The 25208-nt window shown below is 47.2% G+C and overlaps 1 protein-coding gene across 1 annotated transcript in view; it reads left to right on the top strand.

Moving 5' to 3' along the window:
* DOK1 (docking protein 1) overlaps positions 1 to 18729 on the top strand; it is a 33457-nt gene extending 14728 nt beyond the window's left edge. The window contains exons 2-5 of the mRNA XM_083179110.1: positions 8599 to 8901; positions 11336 to 11441; positions 13223 to 13395; positions 16491 to 18729. Of these exons, the coding sequence (XP_083035236.1) occupies positions 8599 to 8901; positions 11336 to 11441; positions 13223 to 13395; positions 16491 to 17849 (1941 nt within the window). The 3' untranslated portion in view covers positions 17850 to 18729. The remainder of the gene's footprint in view (positions 1 to 8598; positions 8902 to 11335; positions 11442 to 13222; positions 13396 to 16490) is intronic.
* The last annotated feature ends 6479 nt before the right edge of the window (positions 18730 to 25208 follow it).

The following is a 25208-nucleotide window of genomic DNA, read 5'->3' as shown; positions in this document are numbered from 1 at the left end:
AGGTCGACCTGACTTAAGGTCGACATGGGCCAAGGTCGACACGACTTAAGGTCGAATTTGCATAAAGGTCGACATGAGGAAGGTCGACTGGTAATAATGTCGACATGGGTTTTTCACTGTTTTTTGAGCTGACATGTGCCGACAGGCGGTATTTCATGCCCTACCATCCACTAGGGCGAGGTGGGAGAATAAAATAGTGTGCCGAGCGCAGCGAGGCACCGTGCCCGAAGCATTACGAGCGAAGCGAGCGATGCGAGGGTCCGATTCTCATTGCCAACTGTGTCCATGTCGACTGTGTCGACATTCGGATCGAAAAAAACAGTAAAAAACCCATGTCGACCTTATGACCAGTCGACCTTCCTCATGTCGACCTTTATGCAAATTCGACCTTAAGTCATGTCGACCTTGGCCCATGTCGACCTTAAGTCAGGTCGACCTTCCTGCAAGTTGACCTAGTGGGGTAGACCTAATGACTGTAGACCTAAATGCAGTCTGACGAATGATCCCATTCCGTTTTAAGTCAGACCTTTTACTGCTACTATTACTGTTTATGTAAATGCATTCTGAATGACAGCAACATCCTACCATCCTTCTACAATAATATATAACCAACTAGGTGATTCATCGCGGCCCGTGCCCCCCCCCCCTCCCGCAATTCATGGACCCCCCGCGCACCCCCCCTCCCGCGATTCGCAACCCCCCCCTCGCGCAATTCAAGCCCCCTCCCACGCTTTGCGGACCCCCGCCCTCTCCAGCGATTCGCCGACACCTGCGCCCCCTCCCTCCCTTGATTCACGGCACCCCCCGCGCCCCTCCCGCAATTCACGGCACCCCTAAGCCCCTCTTTAGTCCCCTGTATACTCACACACCCCTATCACTACCCAGCTTCCTGCTCTCCTGAACCGTAACTTCCACCACTGGGCAGTCGCTGACGCTGTTTTGCCCACATGCCCCTATCATGCCTCATAGCCCAGCCTCCTGCTCTCATGCTCCCGAACTCCCACCCAGTAGGAGAAGACACTGACTAAGGGCCACCATCCTGTACTGCCACGCTGGACCCTCACCCACTGGCAGAAGCTGCAGAGTATCTCCCATCCTCCTCTTTAGTCCCCCTTATGCCCACACACCCCTATCACTAACCAGCCTCCTGTTTTCCTGTGTCGTGACCTCCGCCAGTGGGGAGCCGCTGACTCAGAAACACCCTACTATACTATTGCAGACACACACCTAAACAACATGCACACACAGCCCCCCCACACCCAAAAATGTCACTGTACCCTCCACACTATCAATGTACATCTTACTCTGTAACTGCTTTTTAATTAAACAAAACAATACACACCCCCTTCCACATCATATGCTCTCTATTTAACACATTTCACCTATAACTCAAGTTGCAATACAGGCATCTGTCATACAATTCTAACCATATTTCTCATATACAAATGTTCACAAATTAAGGGGGCGCAGCCCCTTACGACGGTGTGAAGAGCGCCCGTAGGGCGCGATGAATCACCTAGTGTGTTATATATACGGGCAGTACGGATGGTGTAATGGTTATAGCATTACTGCCTCACAGCACTGAGGTCATGGGTTCTATCCCCACCATGTGTTATATATACAGGGCAGTACGGATGGTGTAATGATTACATTACTGCCTCACAGCGCTGAGGTCATGGGTTCTATCCCACCATGTGTTATATATACGGGGCAGTACGGATGGTGTAATGGTTAGCATTACTGCCTCACAGCACTGAGGTCATGGGTTCTATCCCCACCATGTGTTATATATACAGGGCAGTATGGATGGTGTAATGGTTACATTACTGCCTCACAGCGCTGAGGTCATGGGTTCTATCCCACCATGTGTTATATATATACGGGGCAGTATGGACGGTGTAATGGTTAGCATTACTGCCTCACAGCACTGAGGTCATGGGTTCTATCCCCACCATGTATTATATATACTGGGCAGTACGGATGGTGTAATGGTTAGCATTACTGCCTCACAGCACTGAGGTCATGGGTTCTATCCCCACCATGTGTTATATATACGGGGCAGTACGGATGGTGTAATGGTTATAGCATTTCTGCCTCACAGCACTGAGGTCATGGGTTCTATCCCCACCATGTGTTATATATACGGGGCAGTATGGATGGTATAATGGTTACGTTACTGCCTCACAGCACTGAGGTCATGGGTTCTATCCCCACCATGTGTTATATATACAGGGCAGTACGGATGGTGTAATGGTTACATTACTGCCTCACAGCACTGAGGTCATGGGTTCTATCCCCACCATGTGTTATGTATACGGGGCAGTACGGATGGTGTAATGGGTTCTATTCCCACCATGTGTTATATATATACGGGGCAGTACGGATGGTGTAATGGTTACATTACTACCTCACAGCACTGAGGTCATGGGTTCTATCCCCACCATGTGTTATATATATGGGCAGTACGGACGGTGTAATGGTTACATTACTGCCTCACAGCACTGAGGTCATGGGTTCTATCCCCACCATGTGTTATATATATGGGCAGTACGGACGGTGTAATGGTTACATTACTGCCTCACAGCACTGAGGTCATGGGTTCTATCCCCACCATGTGTTATATATACGGGGCAGTACGGATGGTGTAATGGTTAGAATTACTGCCTCACAGCACTGAGGTCATGGGTTCTATTCCCACCATGTGTTATATGTACGGGGCAGTACGGACGGTGTAATGGTTAGCATTACTGCCTCACAGCACTGAGGTCATGGGTTCTATCCCACCATGTGTTATATATACGGGGCAGTACGGACGGTGTAATGGTTACATTACTGCCTCACAGCGCTGAGGTCATGGGTTCTATCCCCACCATGTGTTATATATACGGGGCAGTACGGACGGTGTAATGGTTAGCATTACTGCCTCACAGCACTGAGGTCATGGGTTCTATCCCTATACCTCCCAACTTTATTAATGTCAGAATAGGAACACTCGCAAGCACCCGAAAGGGGGTGTGGCATATGTAAATTAGGGTCCAGCTTATGCTAATTAGACCGCGCCCTGTTTTCGGCTGAGAATAGATGCTGTGCGCATGCGCACTGAGTCTATTTTGTCAAATTAGGACACTGACGGCCGCGGGAGGGACGCAGGTACGTCCCCAAAAACCGGGATGGTCCCGCGTTTAGCGGGACAGTTGGGAGGTATGTATCCCCGCCGTGTGTGTGTGTGTATGTATGTGTGCATATATATATATATATATATATATATATATATATATATTACATACATACATACATACATACAATGTGTGATGGTTTGCATTACTGCCTCACAGCACTGAGGTTATGGGTTCGATTCTCACCACGCCCTTTTGGCTAAGATCAAGTGTGGTATCTGTTCTTATCAGTGGGTATGGACTGGCCTCTGGCAGAGAATAGAGAAAGGCTGGAATGAGTAGCTGCTCTGATGGGCGGAGGGTTTGGGACCCCTCATGCCTGGGAGTGGTGAAAATTAACCTTAACCTTGGGATCGGAGAAACACTGAGACTGAGTAGATTGCTCTTCCGAGGAGCCTCAACCCCTAAGGGAGTCATTTGAAAAGCCCAGTGGAGTACCCATTCCCATGCCAGGGGCTGGAAAGTGCCCTATGATGGGAGCAGAGAAACACTTGGTCGGACGCTGATCGGTCGGCTGCCTGGAGTCCGAGGCTGCACTATGCCCCCGGGGAAACTCGGGGGTGCCGAACATGCACGGGTAATCCCAAAAATCACCTTGCACTTGTAAGCACTAGCACTGCGCACTTCCCCTCTAGGTTAGGCTGCACGTCCTTACCTCATCCTTTTGGATGGGGTAGGACAATTTTTCACACCCCCACCCTGGCCTTCTGACTGAGGTCCTCTTTATTTATTTATTTATTTTCCTCTCTTCACGTTCGTCACTTTTCATGTTTTCTGTAGTGTCACATTTTTGTTGGGTTGTGTGGTTGACCCTTATGGGCCTACCATTCCCTAATGTACCGAAGCTCTCATCCTTTTGGGGAGAGCTTCGGTACCCTCGAGGGTGACCCCGAGCCGCAAGGCGGAGGGAAGCCTAATGCGGGTCTCTCCAAACCTTCGGGTGCAGAGGACCCACCGTCTTGACCCTTCCGGGGGTTGAGGAAAGAGGGTCCCTCTGAGCTCTGGCGAAGAGGACCCACCGATCCCTTTTTTCCCCTCTTCGACCTTATGGCTGAGGTGGGTTAGGGGAAAAACGGGGCCCTTCTTCTTTGGGAGAGGGTCCATTTCGATCGCATGCCCCTATGCATGGCTTTAGTCACTGCACTGGTGGTGGGAGCACACCTCGGGCTCCCTGAGTTTCTTCAAACCATGGCTCTAACTGTGCGGAGTTTGTATATTCTTCCCATACTTGCATGGGTTTCCTCCGGGTACTCCGGTTTCCTCCCACAATCCAAAAATATACTGGTAGGCTAATTGGCTCCCAACAAATGAACCCTAGAATGTCTGTGTGTGTGATTGTAAGTGCCACTGGGGCAGGGACTGATGTGAATGTTCAACTATACTCTGTACAGGGCTGTGGAATATGTAGTGCGCTATATAAATAACTATGTAGTGCAGTATATAAATAACTATGTAGTGCGGTATATAAATAACTATGTAGTGCGGTATATAAATAACTATGTAGTGCGGTATATAAATAACTATGTAGTGCGGTATACATGGTTAGAGAATCGCACGTATATGAGAAATGTGTTCTGCTGTAAAAGGCAGAGACATCTGGCAGCAAACTGTACACGGCCACTCACATAGGATGTGGTGTTCTCTTCCCCTGGTGTGACCGGGTATCCGCACTCATCATAGATTGACAGTCATAAGGTTCACTACTGGTCAACATGTGCCGACAGGCGGTATTTCATACCCTACCATTCAACACAGCATGGAGGGAGAATATAGCCGTGAGCCGAGCCTGAAGCATGGTGAGCGGACGCGGAACACTTAGACAGTGTCCAGGCCGACCTATGTCAACATAGGCACAAAAAAACAATGAAAACTCATGTCAACCTTTTGGCCCTGTCAACCTTTTCACTGTTAACCATTTGTAGTCGACCATATGACTGTAGATCTAATATACCATAACTGTGTGACACACCCCCGGAGCCCTTTGTGGACACACAATGGAATGTGCACTATGGCCTCCCCTGTGTCGCTGTGTGTAACATGTCCCAGCAGGATTGGAGAAGAAGGTGGTTGTGATTTACATATACATGAGATTCCTAACAGACAGACACTCTGGTATATGACCGGGAGGAGGACACTGCTGTATCCAGTGCTTAGCTCCCCCCTACCCCTTCGTTCTGTGTGTAAGAACAGGATAAAATCAGGGCCTGCAGAGACAGATCGCTGCGTAGTTAGTGGGTAACCCCTGGACTGATACGGCACACACAATGGCATCCCCAGGTCTGACTGGGCACACATGGCAGCACACGGAATTGTACAGCACACATGGCGGAACTGCAGTAAAAAAAAAAAAAGGGAAAATCTTTAGTGAATCTTCTTATAAATAAAAGGGTAGTTTCCCTGACGTAATACGGGACATTTGCAGTAAAAAAAAAAAAAAAATCCTTATTTTTCTTTTAACCAAAATAAATGGGCAGCTTCCCTGAACTGATACGGGACACATGGCGGAACCCTTGGGGGCACATTTATCAAGATCGCATTTACGATGCGATATGGGCGGAAAATTGTAAAATGCCTACTGGTCACCCACCAAGTACCTGCAATGGTAGCTAGTAGAAGGTGGGCTTTGAAAACACTGGGCTCAACCTAGGACAGCTGGAAAAAAGAATAGCGTTTGTCGCAATTCTATTGTCCTAGGATACAGATGCAGTCTTAAAGGCAAGATGTTCATTGCTCAAAAACTCTTCCCCTTGCAGATATTGCATGGGTGTATTGCAGCATACAGAGGTCCATTAAAAGTACAATCCTCCTTCTCGTCACAGAAGATCTACACAAAACAAGGCTTGTGGGCCCTTTTTATCGAAAATTACCACAGGGGGTAGTTCCGCCCTGTGGTTTATACTTGTGGTCAAATAGCCCCGATCCATGTGGCTAATGGCGTCCGCGGCATTGGAGGGGTTACCCCCTATTCTGTGGTACCCTATATAAAAGGACAATAGGCACCATTATAAACTGTACTAATGGTGCTATGTGCCTAGTGTTGATAATGTATTGTTGTTTTATATTAAGTGTGCACCGCGGTCCCAGAGATTGCTGTGGCATTGAGCATGTAGGAGGGAGCAATCCAGGTACAGGGTGGTGGCAGCAACAAAATACCTGGCCACAGCGCAGTGGGTGGAGTCATTAACAGGTGGTTACTGACAGAGCAAATTCCTTATTGACGCAGGTCCTGGGAGATCTGAAGCCAATCTGTGATCACTTGGTGTGGGCTGCTTATGCCACCTGTACTGTCCTGGTAGATGGAGTAGTGCCTCAGTGCACATCAGATAAAAGCACCTTCCTAAGTTCTATACTAATGCTGTGCCATCATATACAGTAGCTGTGAGCCGATTACCTGCACAGCGCTACAGGTGTTCTGCATGGCACCTTGTCACTTAATGGTGTGTGTGTGTGTGGGGGGGGGAACTGAGGTTACAGTGCTGCTTTGGGGCTTTAAGTAAGCTCTGGCATGCGCTACCCGCAATCTATGGATGGCCATCGATGGTGATAGTGCAAGCAATCATCAATGGTTGTTATGGGCTGGAGCTATGCTCTACTGTATGTCCCTGCACCTTGGGAAATATTAAATGAAAAAAACTATTTTTTATGTTGTGCCATCGATGGAGGTCCGATGGAACCTTCTGGTTCTCCCCCATCGATGGCAAAGCTATTCTACATTGACCATAAACCATCAATGATTATGAATTTATCTGCTCTGCTGCATCTGCCCAATACCGAGAAAAGGGGGTTTTCGTTGTCAATCGCACAAGACAAAAATGGAGAACAATAGGACCCCTAAAATGTATAGTCTACAGTTTATTTGTGGGACAGGGGTGTGCTACCTATGGACATATATTTGAGAACAGTAACTGGAAAGAGAAGAAATGTCCTTGATAAGGTGCACCTTAAGAGAGTACAATAAAATTTAACCTTTATTCATAAACCATTTAAAAGGCTGCGAAAATTTAAAAAAACATTGACATACAACATAAATGGGGTTAACACAGTTTAAAACTAAGGTGGCAGGCAGAAACTGCTGTTCAAATGAGAAATTTTTATTAATTTTTAATGCATATATGTCCTTTACAATGTGGTCTGGACCTCCTTATGTTGGTAAGTCCGCACTCAAGTTGTACAGTGTGTAAACACCCAGAGGCGGTGCAACTAGCGCAGGTCCACTGGACTTTCTGCAGTATTGCCACACGCTCAAATCGGGTGTTTATGTAATAAGAGTGGGTAAGTACCTCTTATAACTCTTAGTTAGAAATCTAAAGACCTGTAGCTAGTGTCGACACTTGGCCCGTCGGCTAAACCCTTATGTGAGTGTAACGAAAAGGTAAGCATTGGAAACTTGCGCTATATGAAAGTATAACACATCTCTCTATGTAGCATTCCAAAAATCCTCATAAGTTATATCTGGATACCCTCTTGATACACATGAGCTATGAGGGGGTGAATTACCAGAGAGGATTATTTCTCTGCATAGATACCACGTCTATAGTATGCGCTAATTGCGCTAATCTGGTCCCTAATTATTTAACCTGGGTACCCCTCGATGTACTGTAGCTGTGGGGAAATAAATAACCAGGGAGCACCAGATGCGCTTTATAAATAAATTGCGCTAGTCTGGCCCTCACTAATATGACCTGGATACCCCTAGATATATTACAGCTGTGGGGGAATAAATCACCAGAAAGCACCAGATGCGCTTTGTAAATAAATTGCGCTACTCTGGCCCTCACTTATACAGACTAGATATCCCTAGATGTATTGAGGCTGTGGGGTAATAAATAACCAGGAAGGACCAGTACTGAGGTGTGTAGTATAAACACTCTCAGAATGGCGTGGTAGCGTCTGAACCTATGGATCAGGGTGCATAGAGAGGGGTTAGGGAGAAGGTTGGCACTCTCCCAATGTAGCTGTCGCGCAAGGCACACGGGCACAAGTCTCAATCTCAGCTCAGGACCGGAAACATATAATAGGACATACACATAAATCAAAATGCATTAGTATGAAAAATAATAAACAGCTGTCTGCCTGCACACCGCTAGCCGGCACGCGCTTCGCAGTACAGCTTCCTCAGGGCCCAATACCGTACAGATCAGAATGGGTATGTCCCTCTGATGATGGGTATATCCAGGCTTCTGTCTGGCATGGTGGAATATTTCTCATGCCCGACAGGCCAATGATTGGTGCTTTATCATGCCCCTGAACAGTCTAGTTATCAATCAGCTGCTGTCTGCACCATTACGACCACCGTGAGGAATGCTACTGCTGGTGTAAATGACTAGTAATTGTGTACAGTGCTGAGCACACAGGTTTGTGTTATTTGTTCTATGACATGGTATGGCGAGTTTCCAGCTGATAACGTTGTGTTCGGTTGCAGAAGTGGAAGAGATGCTACGTCCTCCTGTATCCTGACTCCCCGTTCGGCGTGGCAAGGCTAGAGTTTTATGACTGGAAGGAGGGCACACTGGCTGGAGAGAAAGTACTCACTCGCAGAGCTGCCGACCGGAAAGTCATACGATTGGCAGAATGTATCCACGTGGCCCCTGCGCCAGCAGAGAGCGGGCACAAGGAAAACATGGCGACTTTCATCATTGGTACCAGTGACAAGACGATGCTGCTGTCCGCAGAGCGGGCGTTGTGCGATGAATGGGTACAGAGACTGAGCGAAGTGGCTTTCCAGGTTAGTACCCTTCTGATTCTGTACAGGGAAAGCGCTAAGCCACACTCGAAGAGAGTGTAAGTTCTTCAGGGCAGGAACGTTCTATGCAGGAGGCTGCAACGCTTGATGGTGAGGTTGCTTAGTACATGGTGATGGAATTTTCTGATCGTACAACTATGGCAGGCATCTATGGAAATGGGGCGTGGAGGGGACACCAGAGAGGCAACATAGGGGTGTATGCCCTCTCATAGGTCACTCCCCTCATGGGTCACTGGACCTCCCCTATGCAACCACACCAAGCCAGTCTACTGTAAGTGGTGTAGGGCGCATATGGTGGAGGGAGCGGGAGGGGGGGGGGGGGTGTTCTGCCTGTCGCTATTGAAGCTAAATTATTTTATTTTTTTTGTAATGTTTGTATTTATTTCACTTATTGAACGATTTTTACACTGGTCACTACTTATTGCAAGTGCTGCATAGCCAGAAATGTACTCGGCAGCTTGGATGAAATAAGGCTGATAGAGGCTGGAGCTGACATCACTCTCCCCTAAAATGCTTGGGCACGCCTGCGTTCCCCTAAGAACGCTTAACATTTTCAGTCACACCGAGCGTCTTTGTTGGTACTCCCATGAAACGTCTGGTTACCACCCCTACTTCCTGGTAATCTCCATGCAAATGGCTAACGAAGTAAAATAGTAGCCGGCATCACGCACGTGCATTGCGGCCCATACGCATGTGCAGTATACCAATAATCGTCCGCCGAGCGAATTTGCACAGCAGCATTCAGGCCTGAATTGGGCTCTTAGATTCTTCCTCCAGCCAAGATCTCATTTTTGCAGGAAGCCCTCTCAGGACTGTTTGGATCAAGCGGCGGCTGTGGGCCCATTTATGCATCATCACAAGAAAGTCATTACTTTTCTATCTTCATCTGGTCTTTCCAATCTCATTGAGAAGACCTGGAAGGTGCCCAATAAAAAGTTCTCCATCCCTCATAAAGGTGCCTTACTTTATCCATTTCCAGCAGATCATGTAAGAAATGCCTTCAAAAGCTTACACTGCAGTAGGGTGTTGGCTAAACACATGACTCTTCCTGTTCAGGGCTCCGTATCCTTTAAAGATCCAGTAGATAAAAAGTTGGAAGGTTGTCTCAAGTCCATTCTTATAGGCGCTGGGGTCATTATCCAACTTTTATTCACCTGGGTTTTGTTGGTTTGCACCATGAAGGCTTGAGTTGACAAACTCCCTGAGGCCTTCACAAAGATTGTTCTAGATTTGGTGGAACAGCTCGAAGTGCTCCCCTTTGATCATTAATTCCAGATCCTTCGCTGGGGTTTTATTCCAACCTATTTCTTGTTCGGGAACCAAACAGCTCATTCATACCATCTAGTAATGTTCATGCCCTGAGCACCAGAGTGTGGCTAGATTATTTTTGATTGAATCTCTTCGATCAATGATCCACAGCATTAGAGGCCAACAAATCATTTGGCCTCACTGGATGCCAGGGAAATGTATATTGATGTAATAGAGAGTCTTATTGAGAAATGCAGATGAAAATATGTGACGTATAGGTCACCCTGATTGGCAGCCACCACCTCTGGTTAGCCAATCACATTCAGCATAAATAACTTGATTTGGTCCTGGACCACCGACCTGAGGCAGAGGCTCCCCTTCATGTGCCCTATGCTATACGCTACAACTCGCTATGTGTCTCCATGTTGGGTCAGAATCAGCCACAGATGCAGTTTCAGCTGTCTAGCGAGTATTACAGGAGTCTGGGTTGCTGGCAACGGTATCTGCGAGTCGACCACTAGAGGTCGATGGCGTCTAGTTAGAAGTCTATATGTGGTAGATCAGGTATGCATAGACAGTGACGATGGATTGATGGGAGGCAAGCATTGATGGTAACCTGGTTGACAGTAGCAAGGTCGACATGGGTTTTTCGTCTTTGTTTGGTCCCGATCCACTAGGTTTCTACTCTACTATCCAACTAGACATAGGGTACGAATATACAGTGTCCACGGGCACCCCTCTGATATTCGGCACCAAAAAAAGACGTACAATCCATGTCGTCCAGGTTCCCGCCAATGCTTACCTACCGTCGATCCAGCAAAACTCTCTGTGTAAACAAGGTCGACCACGTATAGACATCGAACATGTAGATGTCCTGCAACCAGTGCCGGATCAGTAGTCATATAATGTATGGAAGGTCTGGTCATGAACGCTAGTCAGATACTGCAGATGATTGTAGCTGGGGACCATGGACTGATCAGACCGCTTAATACATTTGGTGACCCTCATTACTAGGATGTCGCTGCCATATACTGTATCTACCGTTGAATTGTAACTTGCTGTAAGATGTTACATTATTACAATACATATGACCCAATGACCGTGTCAGCTCTTCTGATTTATTGACTTTATATATACTGACCTTAGTTCTTTGTCTGTGTACACCCAGGGGAAAGTCACTGAGAGCAAATGTTGCCCGGAGAAGGCACCAGACACCGGTGATAGCGCATCCCTGGAGATGGCCGTCAACAGCATCTACTTCTCTCGGGAAGAAGGTGAGAGGATCTCATCGGCCAACAGTTATGTACACTGTATAATCCTAAGGGTTTAGGGGTTAAAGTAGTCCTGGAGCACTGGAACAACCTCCCGCCACCCATCAGGTTCTCTGATTCCCTTACCTCCTTCAATCGCTCCCTCAAAACCCACTTCTTCCGACTAGCCAATCCCTCCTCCTCCTAACCTCTTTCGCTCCTCCTATCCTGCCTACCCTACCCCTCCATCCGTTACTACTTATCCTATTGTTTTTCATTCGTCCACCCACCTCCTTTTAGTCTGTTATCTCTTATGAGTAGGGCCCTCCTTCCTCACGTACTCACCCTATCTCTTTACCTTACCAGTGCTCCTGCCCTGTTCTTCCCCTCCTCTACTTCATCTTCAATCTCCACGTCAATTTTGACGCCTATGTTACCTTGTAATTAGTTTTTTTTTTGTTTGCTATGTACGGCGATGCGGACACTTTGTGGTGCCTTATAAATAAACATACTACTACTACTATTGGAGAGGTGGTGGAACTCATTTCCCTCTGCCACCTAATTACCCCTCCCCCCATTAAGCAGAGCCAGGGCCAGTGGTGTTTGGCACCGCCTGTATACTATAAAGCTCTTCTGTTAGAATTACTGTGCAGAGCCAAGGTGGAGGTTTAACTAGTTCCATCTCACCACTGCAGGTGGTGGGACTCAGTTCCACTCCGCACCCCCGTCCCCCCACCCTTTAACCCCTGGGTTTAGGACATGGGTCTCCAGTAGCTGGATTCTTAAACGCCACCCCATCTGGTCATCCCCGACTCCCTTCTCCCATCTCTGCTCTCTTCCATTCCCACATTTTCCCATCCCTTCTCTCAACTGTGCCCTTTCCCGTTCCCTCCTCCTCCCGTCCCTGCCTTCTCCCATCTCGCCCTCTCCCATCACCACTTTCTCCCATCTCCCCATCCCTGCCTTCTCCCATCTCTGCTCTCTTCCATTCCCACCTTTTCCCATCCCTTCTATCTCTCAACTGTGCCCTCACCCATCCCCACCTTCTCCCTTTCACGCCTTATTCCCATCTCTGCCCTCTTCCATTCCCACCTTTTCCCATCCCTTCCATCTCTCAACTCTGCCTTCTCCCCATCCCCGCCTTCTCCCATCCTGCCTTCTCCCATCCCTGCCTTATTCCCATCTCTGCCCTCTTCCATCCCCATCTTCTCCTATCTCCGCCTTCTCCCATCCCCACCTTCTCCCATCTCACCATCCCTGCCTTCTCACATCTCTGCTCTCTTTCATTCCCACCTTTTCCCATCCCTTCTATCTCTCAACTCTGCCCTTTCCCATTCCCTCCTCCTCCCGTCCATGACTTCTCCCATCTCCCCATCCCTGCGTTCTCTTTTCCTTGCCTTCTCCCATCTCTGCTCTCTTCCATTTCCACCTTTTCCCATCCCTTCTATCTCTCAACTGTGCCCTCACCCATCCCCACCTTCTCCCATCTCCACCTTCTCCCTTCCACACCTTATTCTCATCTCTGCCCTCTTACATTCCCACCTTTTACCATCCCTTCCATCTCTCAACTCTGCCCTCTTCCATTCCCACCTTTTCCCACCCCTTCCATCTCTCAACTTAGCTTTCTAACATCCCTTCCTTCTCCCGTCCCTGCCTTCTCCTGAAACAGTGATAGTATTAGAATGGGGTGAGTTACCGGGAGAGAGTTGCATGATGAGGTGAGATACCACAAGAGTCACATGATGGGGGTCACAAGTGGTGGGATGTGGACACAAGTCTCACGATGCGTTGTATTATGTTATCAGTGTCAGAGTTTCGGGTCACCGTGCAGAGGACAGAAGCTGCGGAGCGCTGCTCATTGCGAGGTTCATATATACTGAGAGCGGCAGAAGATTGCCTTATACTGAAAGATGCAAACACGAAGGATACTCTGTTCTCCTGGCCATATAAACTTCTGCGGAGATACGGAAGAGACAAGGTGAGCAAGTGTGTGTCTCCTTATCATAGAGTGTGTGTGGTATCGGAGTATAGGATGGTGGTCATGGAGTGGGAAGGTGGTGGGATCTGTAGAACACTAGTGTACAATGACACTGTGGTATTGGAGTATAGGATGGTGGTGATGGGATCTGTAGAACACTAGTGCACAATGAGTGTGTGTGGTATCGGAGTATAGGATGGTGGGGATGGAGTGGGAATGTGGTGGGATCTGTAGAACACTAGTGTACAATGACACTGTGGTATTGGAGTATAGGATGGTGGTGATGGGATCTGTAGAACACTAGTGCACAATGAGTGTGTGTGGTATCGGCGTATAGGATGGTGGGGATGGAGTGGGAATGTGGTGGGATCTGTAGAACACTAGTGTACAATGAGTGTGTGTGGTATCGGAGTATAAGATGGTGGGGATGGAGTGGGAAGGTGGTGGGATCTGTATAACACTAGTGTACAATGAGTGTGTGTGGTATAGGATGGTGGGGATGGAGTGGGAAGGTGGAGGGATCTGTATGACCCTAGTGTACAATGACTGTGTGTGGTATCGGAGTCAGTATAGGATGGTGGGGATGGAGTGGGAAGATGGTGGAATCTGTATAACACTAGTGTACAATGAGTGTGTGTGGTATAGGAGTATAGGATGGTGAGTATGGAGTGGGAAGGTGGTGGGATCTGTATAACACTAGTGTACAATGAGTGTGTGTGGTATAGGAGTATAGGATGGTGAGTATGGAGTGGGAAGGTGGTGGGATCAGTATAACACTAGTGTACAATGAGTGTGTGTGGTATAGGAGTATAGGATGGTGAGGATGGAATGGGAAGGTGGTGGGATTTTATTTATTTATTTATTTATTAACAGTTTCTTATATAGCGCATACAGATTCCGCAGCGCTTTACAGAGCATAGTTATAATCAAAAACACATAACAAATTACAGTACAAGACAGTTTAGGACAAGCACATGGTTAATATGGATAGTTGCATCAGGGGACAGGACACTGACACAATCATCAGGGTGGCAGAGGTTTATATATTCTAAGAAAGGCACATGAGGAGAGAGGGCCCTGCCCGTGAGAGCTTACATTCTAAAGGGGAGGGATAGACAGACAGGGGTGACACAAAAGGTAAAGAAGTGAGCATAAACAGGTTGGGATGAGAGATGGTCAGGTTTTATGCAGGAGGGTGGGAAGAGGACAGCTTAGTCTTTGATATTTTAAGTTTAAAAAAGCGCTGGGTCATCCAAGAGTAGACAGCAGAGAGACAGTTGGTGATATGAGTGAGGATAGAGGGAGAGAGATCAGGAGAGGAGAGGTAGATGTCAGTGTTTTCAGCATAGATGTGATAGTGGAAGTCGAGTGAGCACATAAGCTCACCCAGAGAGGATGTATAGAGAAAGAGGACACCTACTATCAATGGAAGAGCAGGAGAGGTGAGGTCATTAGAGGTACAGCTGGTCATTTTCCAAACAGACAGTGCAAGTACAAGCTTTAACAGTGATAGTAAAAGTTGTTTGCAGATGTAAAATGCTGATGTTATGGTTGAATTGCCAGATTAAGCAGCCAGGAGTAGTATGTTGTGTGAATGAATTTAACTCACTCAAAGCAGACTTTGGTTTTCTCCGTTGTTGTTTTGTCCTTCAGTTTCACTTCGGTTTAACGCTGGTATAACGCTGTAGTTATGAATCAGTTCAGGGATCTGTATAACACTAGTGTACAATGAGTGTGTGTGGTATAGGAGTATAGGGTGGTGGTTATGGAGTGGGAAGGTGGTGGGATCTGTATAACACTAGTGTACAATGAGTGTGTGTGGTATAGGAGTATAGGATGGTGGTTATGGAGTGGGAAGGTGGTGGGATCTGTATAACACTAGTGTACAATGACTGTGTGGTATCGGAGTATAGGATGGTGGTTATGGAGTGGGAATGTGGTGGGATCTGTATAACACTAGTGTACAATGACTCTGTGGTATCGGAGTATAGGATGGTGGTTATGGAGTGGGAAGGTGGTGGGATCTGTATAACACTAGTGTACAATGAGTGTGTGTGGTATCGGAGTATAGGATGGAGTGGGAAGGTGGAGGGATCTGTATGACACTAGTGTACAATGAGTGTGTGTGTTGTATCAGAGTATAGGGTGGTGAGTATGGAGTGGGACGGTGGTGGGATCTCTATAACACTAGTGTACAATGACTGTGTGTGGTATAGGATGGTGAGGATGGAGTGGGAAGGTGGTGGGATCTCTAGAACACTTGTGTACAATGAGTGTGTGTGGTATCAGAGCATAGGGTGGCGAGTATGGAGTGGGAAGGTGGTGGGATCTGTATTACACTGGCATTACATCACATTAGAAACGGCTGCTTCACGTGCCTTACTCTCTCCACCCAAAAACGAGTTGCTACATGCACACACATACATGCATACATGTGATCACAGGCTGCACAACTCAGACACGTGTGCCACTGCAGTCACCCCTATATATATTGTTACACTAAACAATAATGATATCCTGGAATGTCACCAATATAGGCAATTATGGGGAAAACATTAGGAATGGTTGAGGGTAGATGGGGAGAACATGTAGGAGCAGAGGAGGGGGGAATAGGGTGCAGACAGAGGTATAATGTAGATTGAATCTGGAAGATCATGTAGTTGTACTCTGTTCTCCCATTTCTCTGCAGTTTGATATATATCTGCTTGTCGCTGTTGTAGTTTCATATGCTTCCACTCTAATAGACAGTTTTCCTTGTCACAATACAGAAAATACCGACAGTTCCTTGGCGCTGACTGGGATTTTTCACCTATTCTCATTTCAGTTGGGTTTCATCTACCTCAGAATTTCCATTGAATTCATTTTTGATGATATTTACAAATATCATATTACACTGTTTTTATATCTCTTTATTTTGGGTAACTGAAATGAGAATAAGTGAAAAATCCCTGTCAGCGCCAAGGAACTGTCGGTATTTTCTGTATTGTGTTAATGTTTTTGTATGCTAGGTGATTCATACAAACAGACAGAGTCCTAGGCAGCGACAAGTGCAAGGTTAATCCCAAAAAAATATTTTCAATTGTTTACCTTGCCAGGTTATGTTTTCCTTTGAAGCCGGGAGAAGATGTTCCTCAGGTCCTGGAAATTTTACATTTGAGACATCCCAAGGTCATGAGATTTTCCAGAAAGTGGAATCTTCCATTCGGGCTCAGCAAGGTCCAGAGAAACGTCTGAGTTTTCCCACAGCAGACACAGAGTCTACCACAGACAACACATCACTGGGAACGGACCCTGGTGGATCTGAAGTCCAGGTTATAAGCGGTACAGTCAAGAAGGATGCAGATGATAAAGCACTTAAAAGTAGAGTTCTTCCAAACCTCCCATTGGCTAAACCTACTCAGCCCCAGCACCTTTTGGACCCCAGTTGTCTGGCCTCCATGCCTGGGAAGTCCAGCACTCCACCACGTTCTCCAGTTGGCCATTCTTTGAGCCACCACTGCATGGATAGTGAGCAGCTTGGGGTGTATTCAGAGCCTAAGGATTCAGTCAAGGGTGTGAAACCTTATTTTGATCCACTGTACTCTGATCCTGTGGACAGCGTAGCCAGAAAAGATATCAGGTCAAATAAAGATATGAGTGTGACCTCGCCCCTCTATTCAGATCTATATGACAAGGTTGGCTATGACGTTATGGGAGGAAATATCTCTTCCAAAGCGTTGAGCCTTTCTGCATCTCCCCAAGGAAGTGAGGAGCATATCTACGATGAGCCGGAGGGGATAGCACACATTGGTGTTTCTCCGCAGCTATACTCAGAGGTACGACTGGAAGCGGCAGCCTGGAAAAAGCAGGCTAATGATGTGAAGCTTGGCTATGAGTACCCATACAACCCAACCACCGATGTTTACTCTGTACCAAACTTCCAGGGCACCCGAAGTCAGCCGCGTAATAGACCAGGTCCCAAACCTGTTCCAGCTCCAAAGCCTCAAGGAAAGCTTCTACCAAAGCCACTGGGGAATGATGGCGACCCGGAGAAGATACCAGTACACACTCACATCATCCAGTCAAACAGCAATAATAACAATGGCAACATAGAAGCCGTGTATAGTCAGGTGCAAAAACCACATATCAAGGAAGCCAAACTAAAATCGGCGCCACCCTTGCCACTGCCAGCTAAACCACAGTTTGTACCACCACTGCCACTGACAGCCAAACCACCATCTGAGCCATCTCTGTATAAGTCAAGTAAACTGCCGATGTCCATCACACCACATCCATCTCCGGTACCAGCCAAGCCTCAGACTGAGCAAGTCAGATCTACACTTGAGACTCAGCCTTGTATAGACACAGAAACTGGTGTCCCACCACCGTCAGGGTGCAAGACTGATCGCTTTCCACCGGTTTCAGCAAATGATGACAATCTGTCTTTGATCTATGAGGATATGGGTATTTTGTGACTGGTCCATTGATATGTCCACCTGTCCTTCCCACTCACCTAGGTTATGTCTGAGACTATTAGAGACATAAATACCAGTTCTCTCAGACAGCTCTATGTCCTGTAGTGGTGTAAGGAGACAATCCAAACGCAGTGTTAGATGGTCCTCTCCTATTTTCTGGTGAATGTAGCTCTTTGTACCCATCCTATGTGACACTTGGCTCCTATGTGACACTTGGCTCCTCTGTCTACCAAGAACTGAGTAGGAATCCAGATCCCATCTTCTCCCCACCCTGAGGTCGGATCCTCTTGGGCGCAAGGTGGTTTATTGTCTCCCTTGCAGTCAGTGCCTCTGCCAACTGTTATACAGCATAATGTTTACACTGTCCACTGAATTACATATGTGAATGACTTTATGTCTCATGTACAGAGATAAAGGGGCGTATTGCATGTAATGAAAGCAGGCCAGCTGCAGATCCGCCGTGTATATACAGTGACAGATATGCACACGATGTGGATTTTAGGAATTGCAGAGGGTAAAAGTACAAAGCACATAAAGCATTTACACCTGACGCCCCTCATCAAACACAAAGGTCTCTGTGCACAATGTGACCGATCTCAGCGCTTCTTCATAGCAGTCTGACCCGCTGACATTGCTACTAATCACCCAGCCTTTCTCCTATGCGCCGGCAACAGACCTCTTACAGTACGGCGCACTCGTATCAATGCAATAACAATGTGAAATTCTACATATATGAATGTGTACAATTGTTTATCATTATAAATAAATGACAGACTGCCCTGCTTATGAAATGTTTCCCTGCCGACATGTGTACGTCTCATACAGTACATAGTTTGTCATGGTTACAGGTGCGGAGATTCCTCAGATACGCCAATCTCAGAATCGCTGCCTGTGGCACCTTTACTGATTACCTCAATGCGTGCTGAAAATCAATGCGGGTACTGGCACCAGCCAGAGTACCAAGTATAGGGCCACGCCCATGGTAAGCTCTGTCACCTAGACAGGGCTGAACAATGGCGGAAGTGAGGTCACTTCCTGTAGATATGGTGCATTCGGACTCTCTGATCTCCTCACAAAAATGAGGCAGCATGGACAATGTGGTACTTGTGGATTATCACGGCTCCCACGATGGCCATCGTATATGAAAAAATCGCATCGCATGCAATTTTTCACTGAAAAGCATCAAAATGCATTGGAATTAGTATGAAACATGTTCAATGGCCCCCAAATGGCATTTCTGAGGCTGTACCACCCCCACTATCAATGCGAACCCGAAGCGTGGCGAGCGCAGCGTGCCCGCAAGGGGTGGCGGTACGCGTCCTACGACCTTTTCATACCACCACTATCCACGTCGGCGTGGAGTTGAGAATAGAAAGTGTGGCGAGCACAGCCCGCCACCGAGCCCGAAGTGTGGCGAGCACAGCGAGCCACTGAGCCCGAAGCGTGGCGAGCGCACGCGGATACCTTCACAGGTATACGCGTCCCCTCACGGGCTTCACAGTTGTCCGCGTCCCCTCACGGGGCTCGCTGCGCTCGCCACGCTTCGGGCTCGGTGGCTCGCCACACTTTCTATTCTCAACTCCACGCCGACGTGGATAGTGGGGGTATGAAAAGATCGTAGGACGCGTACCGCTGCGCTCGCCACGCTTCGGGTTCACGTTGATAGTGGGGGTGGTACAGCCTCAAAAATGCTATTTGGGGGCCATTGAACATGTTTTATACTAATTCCAATGCATTTGGATGCTTTTCAGTGAAAACTCGCATGCGATTTTGAAAAAAAAAAAAAAAACTGCAAAAATCGCATCGCATGCCACTATGGCCTTTATTCTGATCTGTGCGGAAATTCCCGCATTCTTACGGAGCGGTCCGCACGCCACGGTGTTTTGCCGCATGCGGCCATCGTCCGTAGAAACGCCCACGTGTCCTCCGCATTCGGACGGACTCACTCTTTAAGAACAGGGCGTGTTTACGGACGACATACAAATCATGCGTGTGCGGGAGAAACACTCCGATTCGGCACGGTATTACAGAGTATTACAGAGTATGCTCGGGAATACCGCATCCGACCGGGAGCCAAGCGGTGCTACCGCACGTAAGCGGAGGATTTACGCCAAACAACCCACTATGAAGTATCTTCTGCAAGACATCACATGACCCACTTATTCAATTACCTATCCTCATAAAAAACTGCTTATTTGGAATTGGAATCAATTAGATTCCAATATATCCTTACAAGCATGCCTAACACATGCATTGCACACATTAACCCTTACAGCAATGTAAGTGCAATGCTTTGTATTACACCCTGTGTAAAAGATTATAAACAATCTACACATATACTATTTAAAGTGCAAATAAAACCAACAACTGTGAACTTGCATAAAGATTTTTATTAACGAGACAAATAACATAATGAAAAAAATATAAAATTAGAAATTAAAGAAGCAGGTCCTTCAGGTCCTGCAGGTCTGCTTGCGCCAGCCGCAGATGGTGCTCCAGTCGCCGGAGGGCCCCATGCACACCCTCATCTGCCGGTGTGGTGTCATCTGTGGGCATGTCAAAGGGGCAACAATTAGTCATGTTATTCTTGCATACATTTCACATACTGCGACAGAAATTGCACAAATGCTAGGTGACATGTGTGTATATATATATATATATATATCTATGTAGAGCATGGGTCCTCAAACTGCGGCCCTCCAGATGTTGTGAAACTACAAATCCCAGCATGCCTTGCCACAGTTTTGCTATAAGGAAGTGTTAAAACTGTGGCAAGGCATGGCGGGATTTGTAGTTTCACAACATCTGGAGGGCCGCACTTTGAGGACCCATGATGTAGAGAGATAGAGACACACATAGATAAATAGATATGACACATATATACATACATGCTAAGTTATTTACTACATACTGTATTTTTTGGCCTATACACTTTACTCTGCAGAAGACATAACAGTCATATTGTTTCTTCTCAGTCACAACCCACCCATGACTAACCAATGACAAGCAGGTCATGGGCTCCGTCAATAAGAACTTGTCACAATCTGCTCAGTCTATAAGTTCAGTGATGGTTCGTGGCATGGGAGTTATGCAAATGTAAGGAATGCACAGTACACATCCTCAAAATCATAATTCTGTCTAAACCAACCTACAATTCTGTGACGGCCAAAAAAAAAACTGAAGTACAGGGGGTGTTTAGGTAGAGGAGGCTCCTGGGACACTGGCAACTTCTGACTCCATTCCAAGGTAGGCCGGGCCATACTCCATTTATAGCATACATCCTAGAGTTTATAAATAACATTCACCAACAATATAGATTCCACTATTTGATGGGTCATAATCCACGCTTGCAGCAGGTGAATTTAAGCCACAAATGATCCACTCATCCCTTTACTCCAGGATCCAGTTTAACTACAACGGTTATGTGGCAGTCAAAATGGACCTCCAACACATCCCACAAACCTGTGTAATTCAGAGGTGTCCTGGATGAAAGGGATGCCTTGGACACCCCATCTAACCCGTACCTGTATCTGTAGCTACCCACTTTGGGGTCTATATGATTAGTATGGGCCCAAAATTTGTAATCACCAGTGCTAAAAAACAAATACCAGTACAACTACTTCATGAATTATGCATTATGTCAACATACCGATCTGCGCCGACTCCGGTGCCTGGCACGCCTCCTCCCCCTCTGAATTGGAGGTGTCCGGTGCAACTGTGGCCTCCTCAGCCCCCTCCTCCGCCATCTCCTCGGGCACAACATCCTCCTCCTGCAACTCCTCCTCCACCTCCTCCTCCAACTCCTCCTCCACCTCCTCCTCCAACTCCTCCTCCACCTCCTCCTCCACCACCACCACCACCTCCTCCTCCTCCTCCTCCTCCTCCGCCACCAACACCTCCTCCTCCGCCACAAACTCCTCTTCCACCTCCTCACGCAACTCCTCCTCCTCCACCTCCTCCTCCACCATTTGCTCCTGGCCAACTTCCTCCTCCTCCACCCTTGCCGGCACGTCCTCCTCGGGGTGTTGGCCCTCGTCCTGGGCCAGGCCTGCCTCCGCCTCTTGACGGGCCTGTCGGGCTCGGGCTCGTGCTGTGTGGTAGAAAAAAACATCATGGTCAATGTTGGCTCATTGGGGCACATTTATTAATCCAAAACAAGACATACATGGAAGGGTGATAATGATGGCAAACGATGCAGGAAAGTAGCTCCTTACTGTTAATGGATTCCAAATAGTGACATTTAAATTAGTATGTGATTGGTAGTAATTTGTTCACACATTACAACCCAGCCATTTATCAATGTGTAACACATATTAGATCTGGCACATTGTATGCATCAGAATCCTCAATGCTATGCCATTACATATAAAAGCCACATGACTGCATGTTAACCAGGAAGAAGCACACATAACAGTCTATGGACTTTTAAACCCATGGACACCCACTTATCATGAGACACATTTTATTGTTTATATATGCTATGTTGTAAGTGCGAAATTTCATAGCTAAAATACTCACACTCAGCTATTTCGCCCCTGAGTTGGTGAAGCAGCTGGGGCTGGCGCCTGCGGAGGTCCGACCACCGCCTCTCCAGCTGCCCGAGGGACCTCCGCACCCGAGTGCGGGCGTAAATTCGGCGCCCTGCCGCAGCATAGGCCCTCCGCTTGTGCCTGTTGGTTATAAAGGGCCCTGCACGGCCCAGCCTTGTCTCCATGACGGAGACAAGAACTCGCAGCTCCTCATGCGTGAAGGGTTCTGCCCTTCGTGTCTCCGCCATGTTGACAATGGCATCTATCAACCAATCAGGTGGTGGCATTGGTTGATCACAGTTATTTGTGATAATAACTTTATTGTTCATTTTGACATTAACAGCGTCTCTGCGCCAACACAAATGGTGACAAATTCGCATGCCTTCCAAACCGTAGTGTTGATGTATGGCAATGAACAAATCTGATATATATAAAACACAGTGTGTATGCCCTTAGCAAATCCAATAAGGCCGCGCTCCGCCAAGCAACGCGTGCTATAGCTTAGCAACGCATAGCTGTAGTTAGCATTAATTACTCTATGCATCTATGTGTATGCGTACATTTATGTGTAAAAGACACATACACACACTTGCAGGTATCCTGAAACCAGCATTATACACCAGCCCTGCCTGCCTGCCTGCCTGCCTGCCTGCCTGCATGCTCCTTGAAATGTTGAAACATGTGAATAAATTCCAACATCATATATAGATATATATCTATATATGCAAACAAATCATACATCAACACAGGAAATAATCCCCAACACATGATAGAATAAATCAATGTACTCACCAGTCATCAGGGATAGTATCAACTACAATAATGAAGATATAACAAACACATAAGATCCCTTGTCCAAGGTATAATAATTAGCACCTATATTGAACTTCCCCCCAAACTAAGCACATATGATAAATATCTCCTATTTCTTTGCCATTAGGAGGGCAGGCTGGCTAATTTTCGTGTTGTAACACTGACAACTAACACACTGTACTTATTTGAAGGGGTGATTTGTACATTAATTGGTGTGTTCTGTCAACTCAATAACATGTACCTGAAGTATCTTTGCGCCACAGAGTCCCGCAGCTGGTATCCCCTCCGGCATTCAGGGGCGCGGGATGGGCGCATGGGCGGATCTTGCGGCTCAGATGGTACCTCCCACTCATCAAAGGGTATCTCACGCCGCACAGCAATGTTGTGGAAAAATATACACAGGCCCACGATCCTCGACACCATTTCAGGCGCATATTGTAAGTCACCACCAGTGCGGTGGAGCACTCTAAATCGACCTTTTAAAAGCCCAATTGAGCGCTCCACCACTTGCCTGGTGGCAACATGCGCCCGATTGAATGCCTCCTGTGGGCCCGGTGCTGGGTAGCTGTACGGCGTAAGTAGCCAGGGCGTACATGGGTAACCGGAGTCACCCAGAACCCACGCATCACGGCCTTCCAGCTCTTGGAGTCTATGCCATATCCCGGTTTGTCGGATGACATGAGAGTCATGGGCACTTCCGGGAAACTTCGAGTTGAAGGCGAGAATCTCCATGGATGGGCCACATACCACCATCACGTTCAGTGAGTGGAACAATTTGCGGTTCCTATATATCTTCTCACTTCGAGATGGAGGCACAAATGGTACATGGGTGCCATCCACAGCCCCTATCACATTAGGGAAGCCAGCAATTTGATGGAAGGCCTGCTGGCTTCTGCGCAGGGTCTCGGTGGCAAATGTCATGGCCATGAAGTGCCCCTTGCGCCTGAACATGGCCGACGTCACACGCCTCAGGATTCGGCAGAAGGCCGGCTGAGATATTCCAGCAAGTACTGCCACTACTTGTTGGAATGATCCTGAGGCGCAGAAATGCAACACCGCCAGCAGCTGTGTGTGAGGCGGAATTGCTGTCGTGATCCCGTGTAGAGGTTCCAGATCGCTCTGAATTAAGGTGAGCAGATCCAGAATGACATGTGGCGGTAACCGGTACCTAGTAAGTACCTCATCATCGGGCATAGCAAACAGAGTCACCCGTGTGCGATAGATTCTAGCACGTCCTGGCCTCCTTGGCCGACGAGTGGGGAGAGCCGCAAGTGCCCTTAGCCTCCTCTCCATGTAGCGCATAATAGCTTCTGCAACCTATAAAGAAATGAACATAAATACTGATGCACCTATGCACATAATGGCCATATCCCACTACAAATAGATTTGTAGCCTTCAATACGTACAATAGATGGCCGCCCCATGAAATCCCGCAGATCCATTTGACTCTCTAATGATGACACAATAATATGAACTCAATACACACCGTCCAAAACACACAGATAAAGGTGTCAGCATTTTTTGCAGACATCATGTACTATGACACATTTCATCTATTGCTGGGACATGTTGTCCTGCAATAGATGAACCCACACAGGTTTAAGCCCTGTGAGTGAAATAGTGAACATGTGACATGTTGCAATAATAATACACCACTTTGCTGGCCCAACAATCTGTAGTCAGTGAGGCAATAGTGCATACATTCATACACTTACATTGTTAATGGATATCATATCTACAAGGAGCATGGAAGAGCTTACCTTAGACCCTGACAAGTCCAGATCTGAAGACAAATGATTCTAGCAGGAAGACATTATTTATAGGGCTCTCACATGTGTGGTCTATAACAGTAGAGATGAGTATTGCATGACTTGTGGCCTGGATTCTCTAAGGGAATGGGCTACTTTTAGCTTGCACTAAAACGCCACAATACCACAGTAGTCATGAATGAAATGTCATGTCATGCTAGCAAATAGCATGTGTATTGAGCAATAGTCACAGGTGTATCAGAAGATTC

Source organism: Crinia signifera, chromosome 1 (assembly GCF_055691185.1).
Source record: "Crinia signifera chromosome 1, ASM5569118v1, whole genome shotgun sequence".
Taxonomy (NCBI): domain Eukaryota; kingdom Metazoa; phylum Chordata; class Amphibia; order Anura; family Myobatrachidae; genus Crinia; species Crinia signifera.
This window is presented reverse-complemented; position numbering and strand designations above follow the sequence as displayed.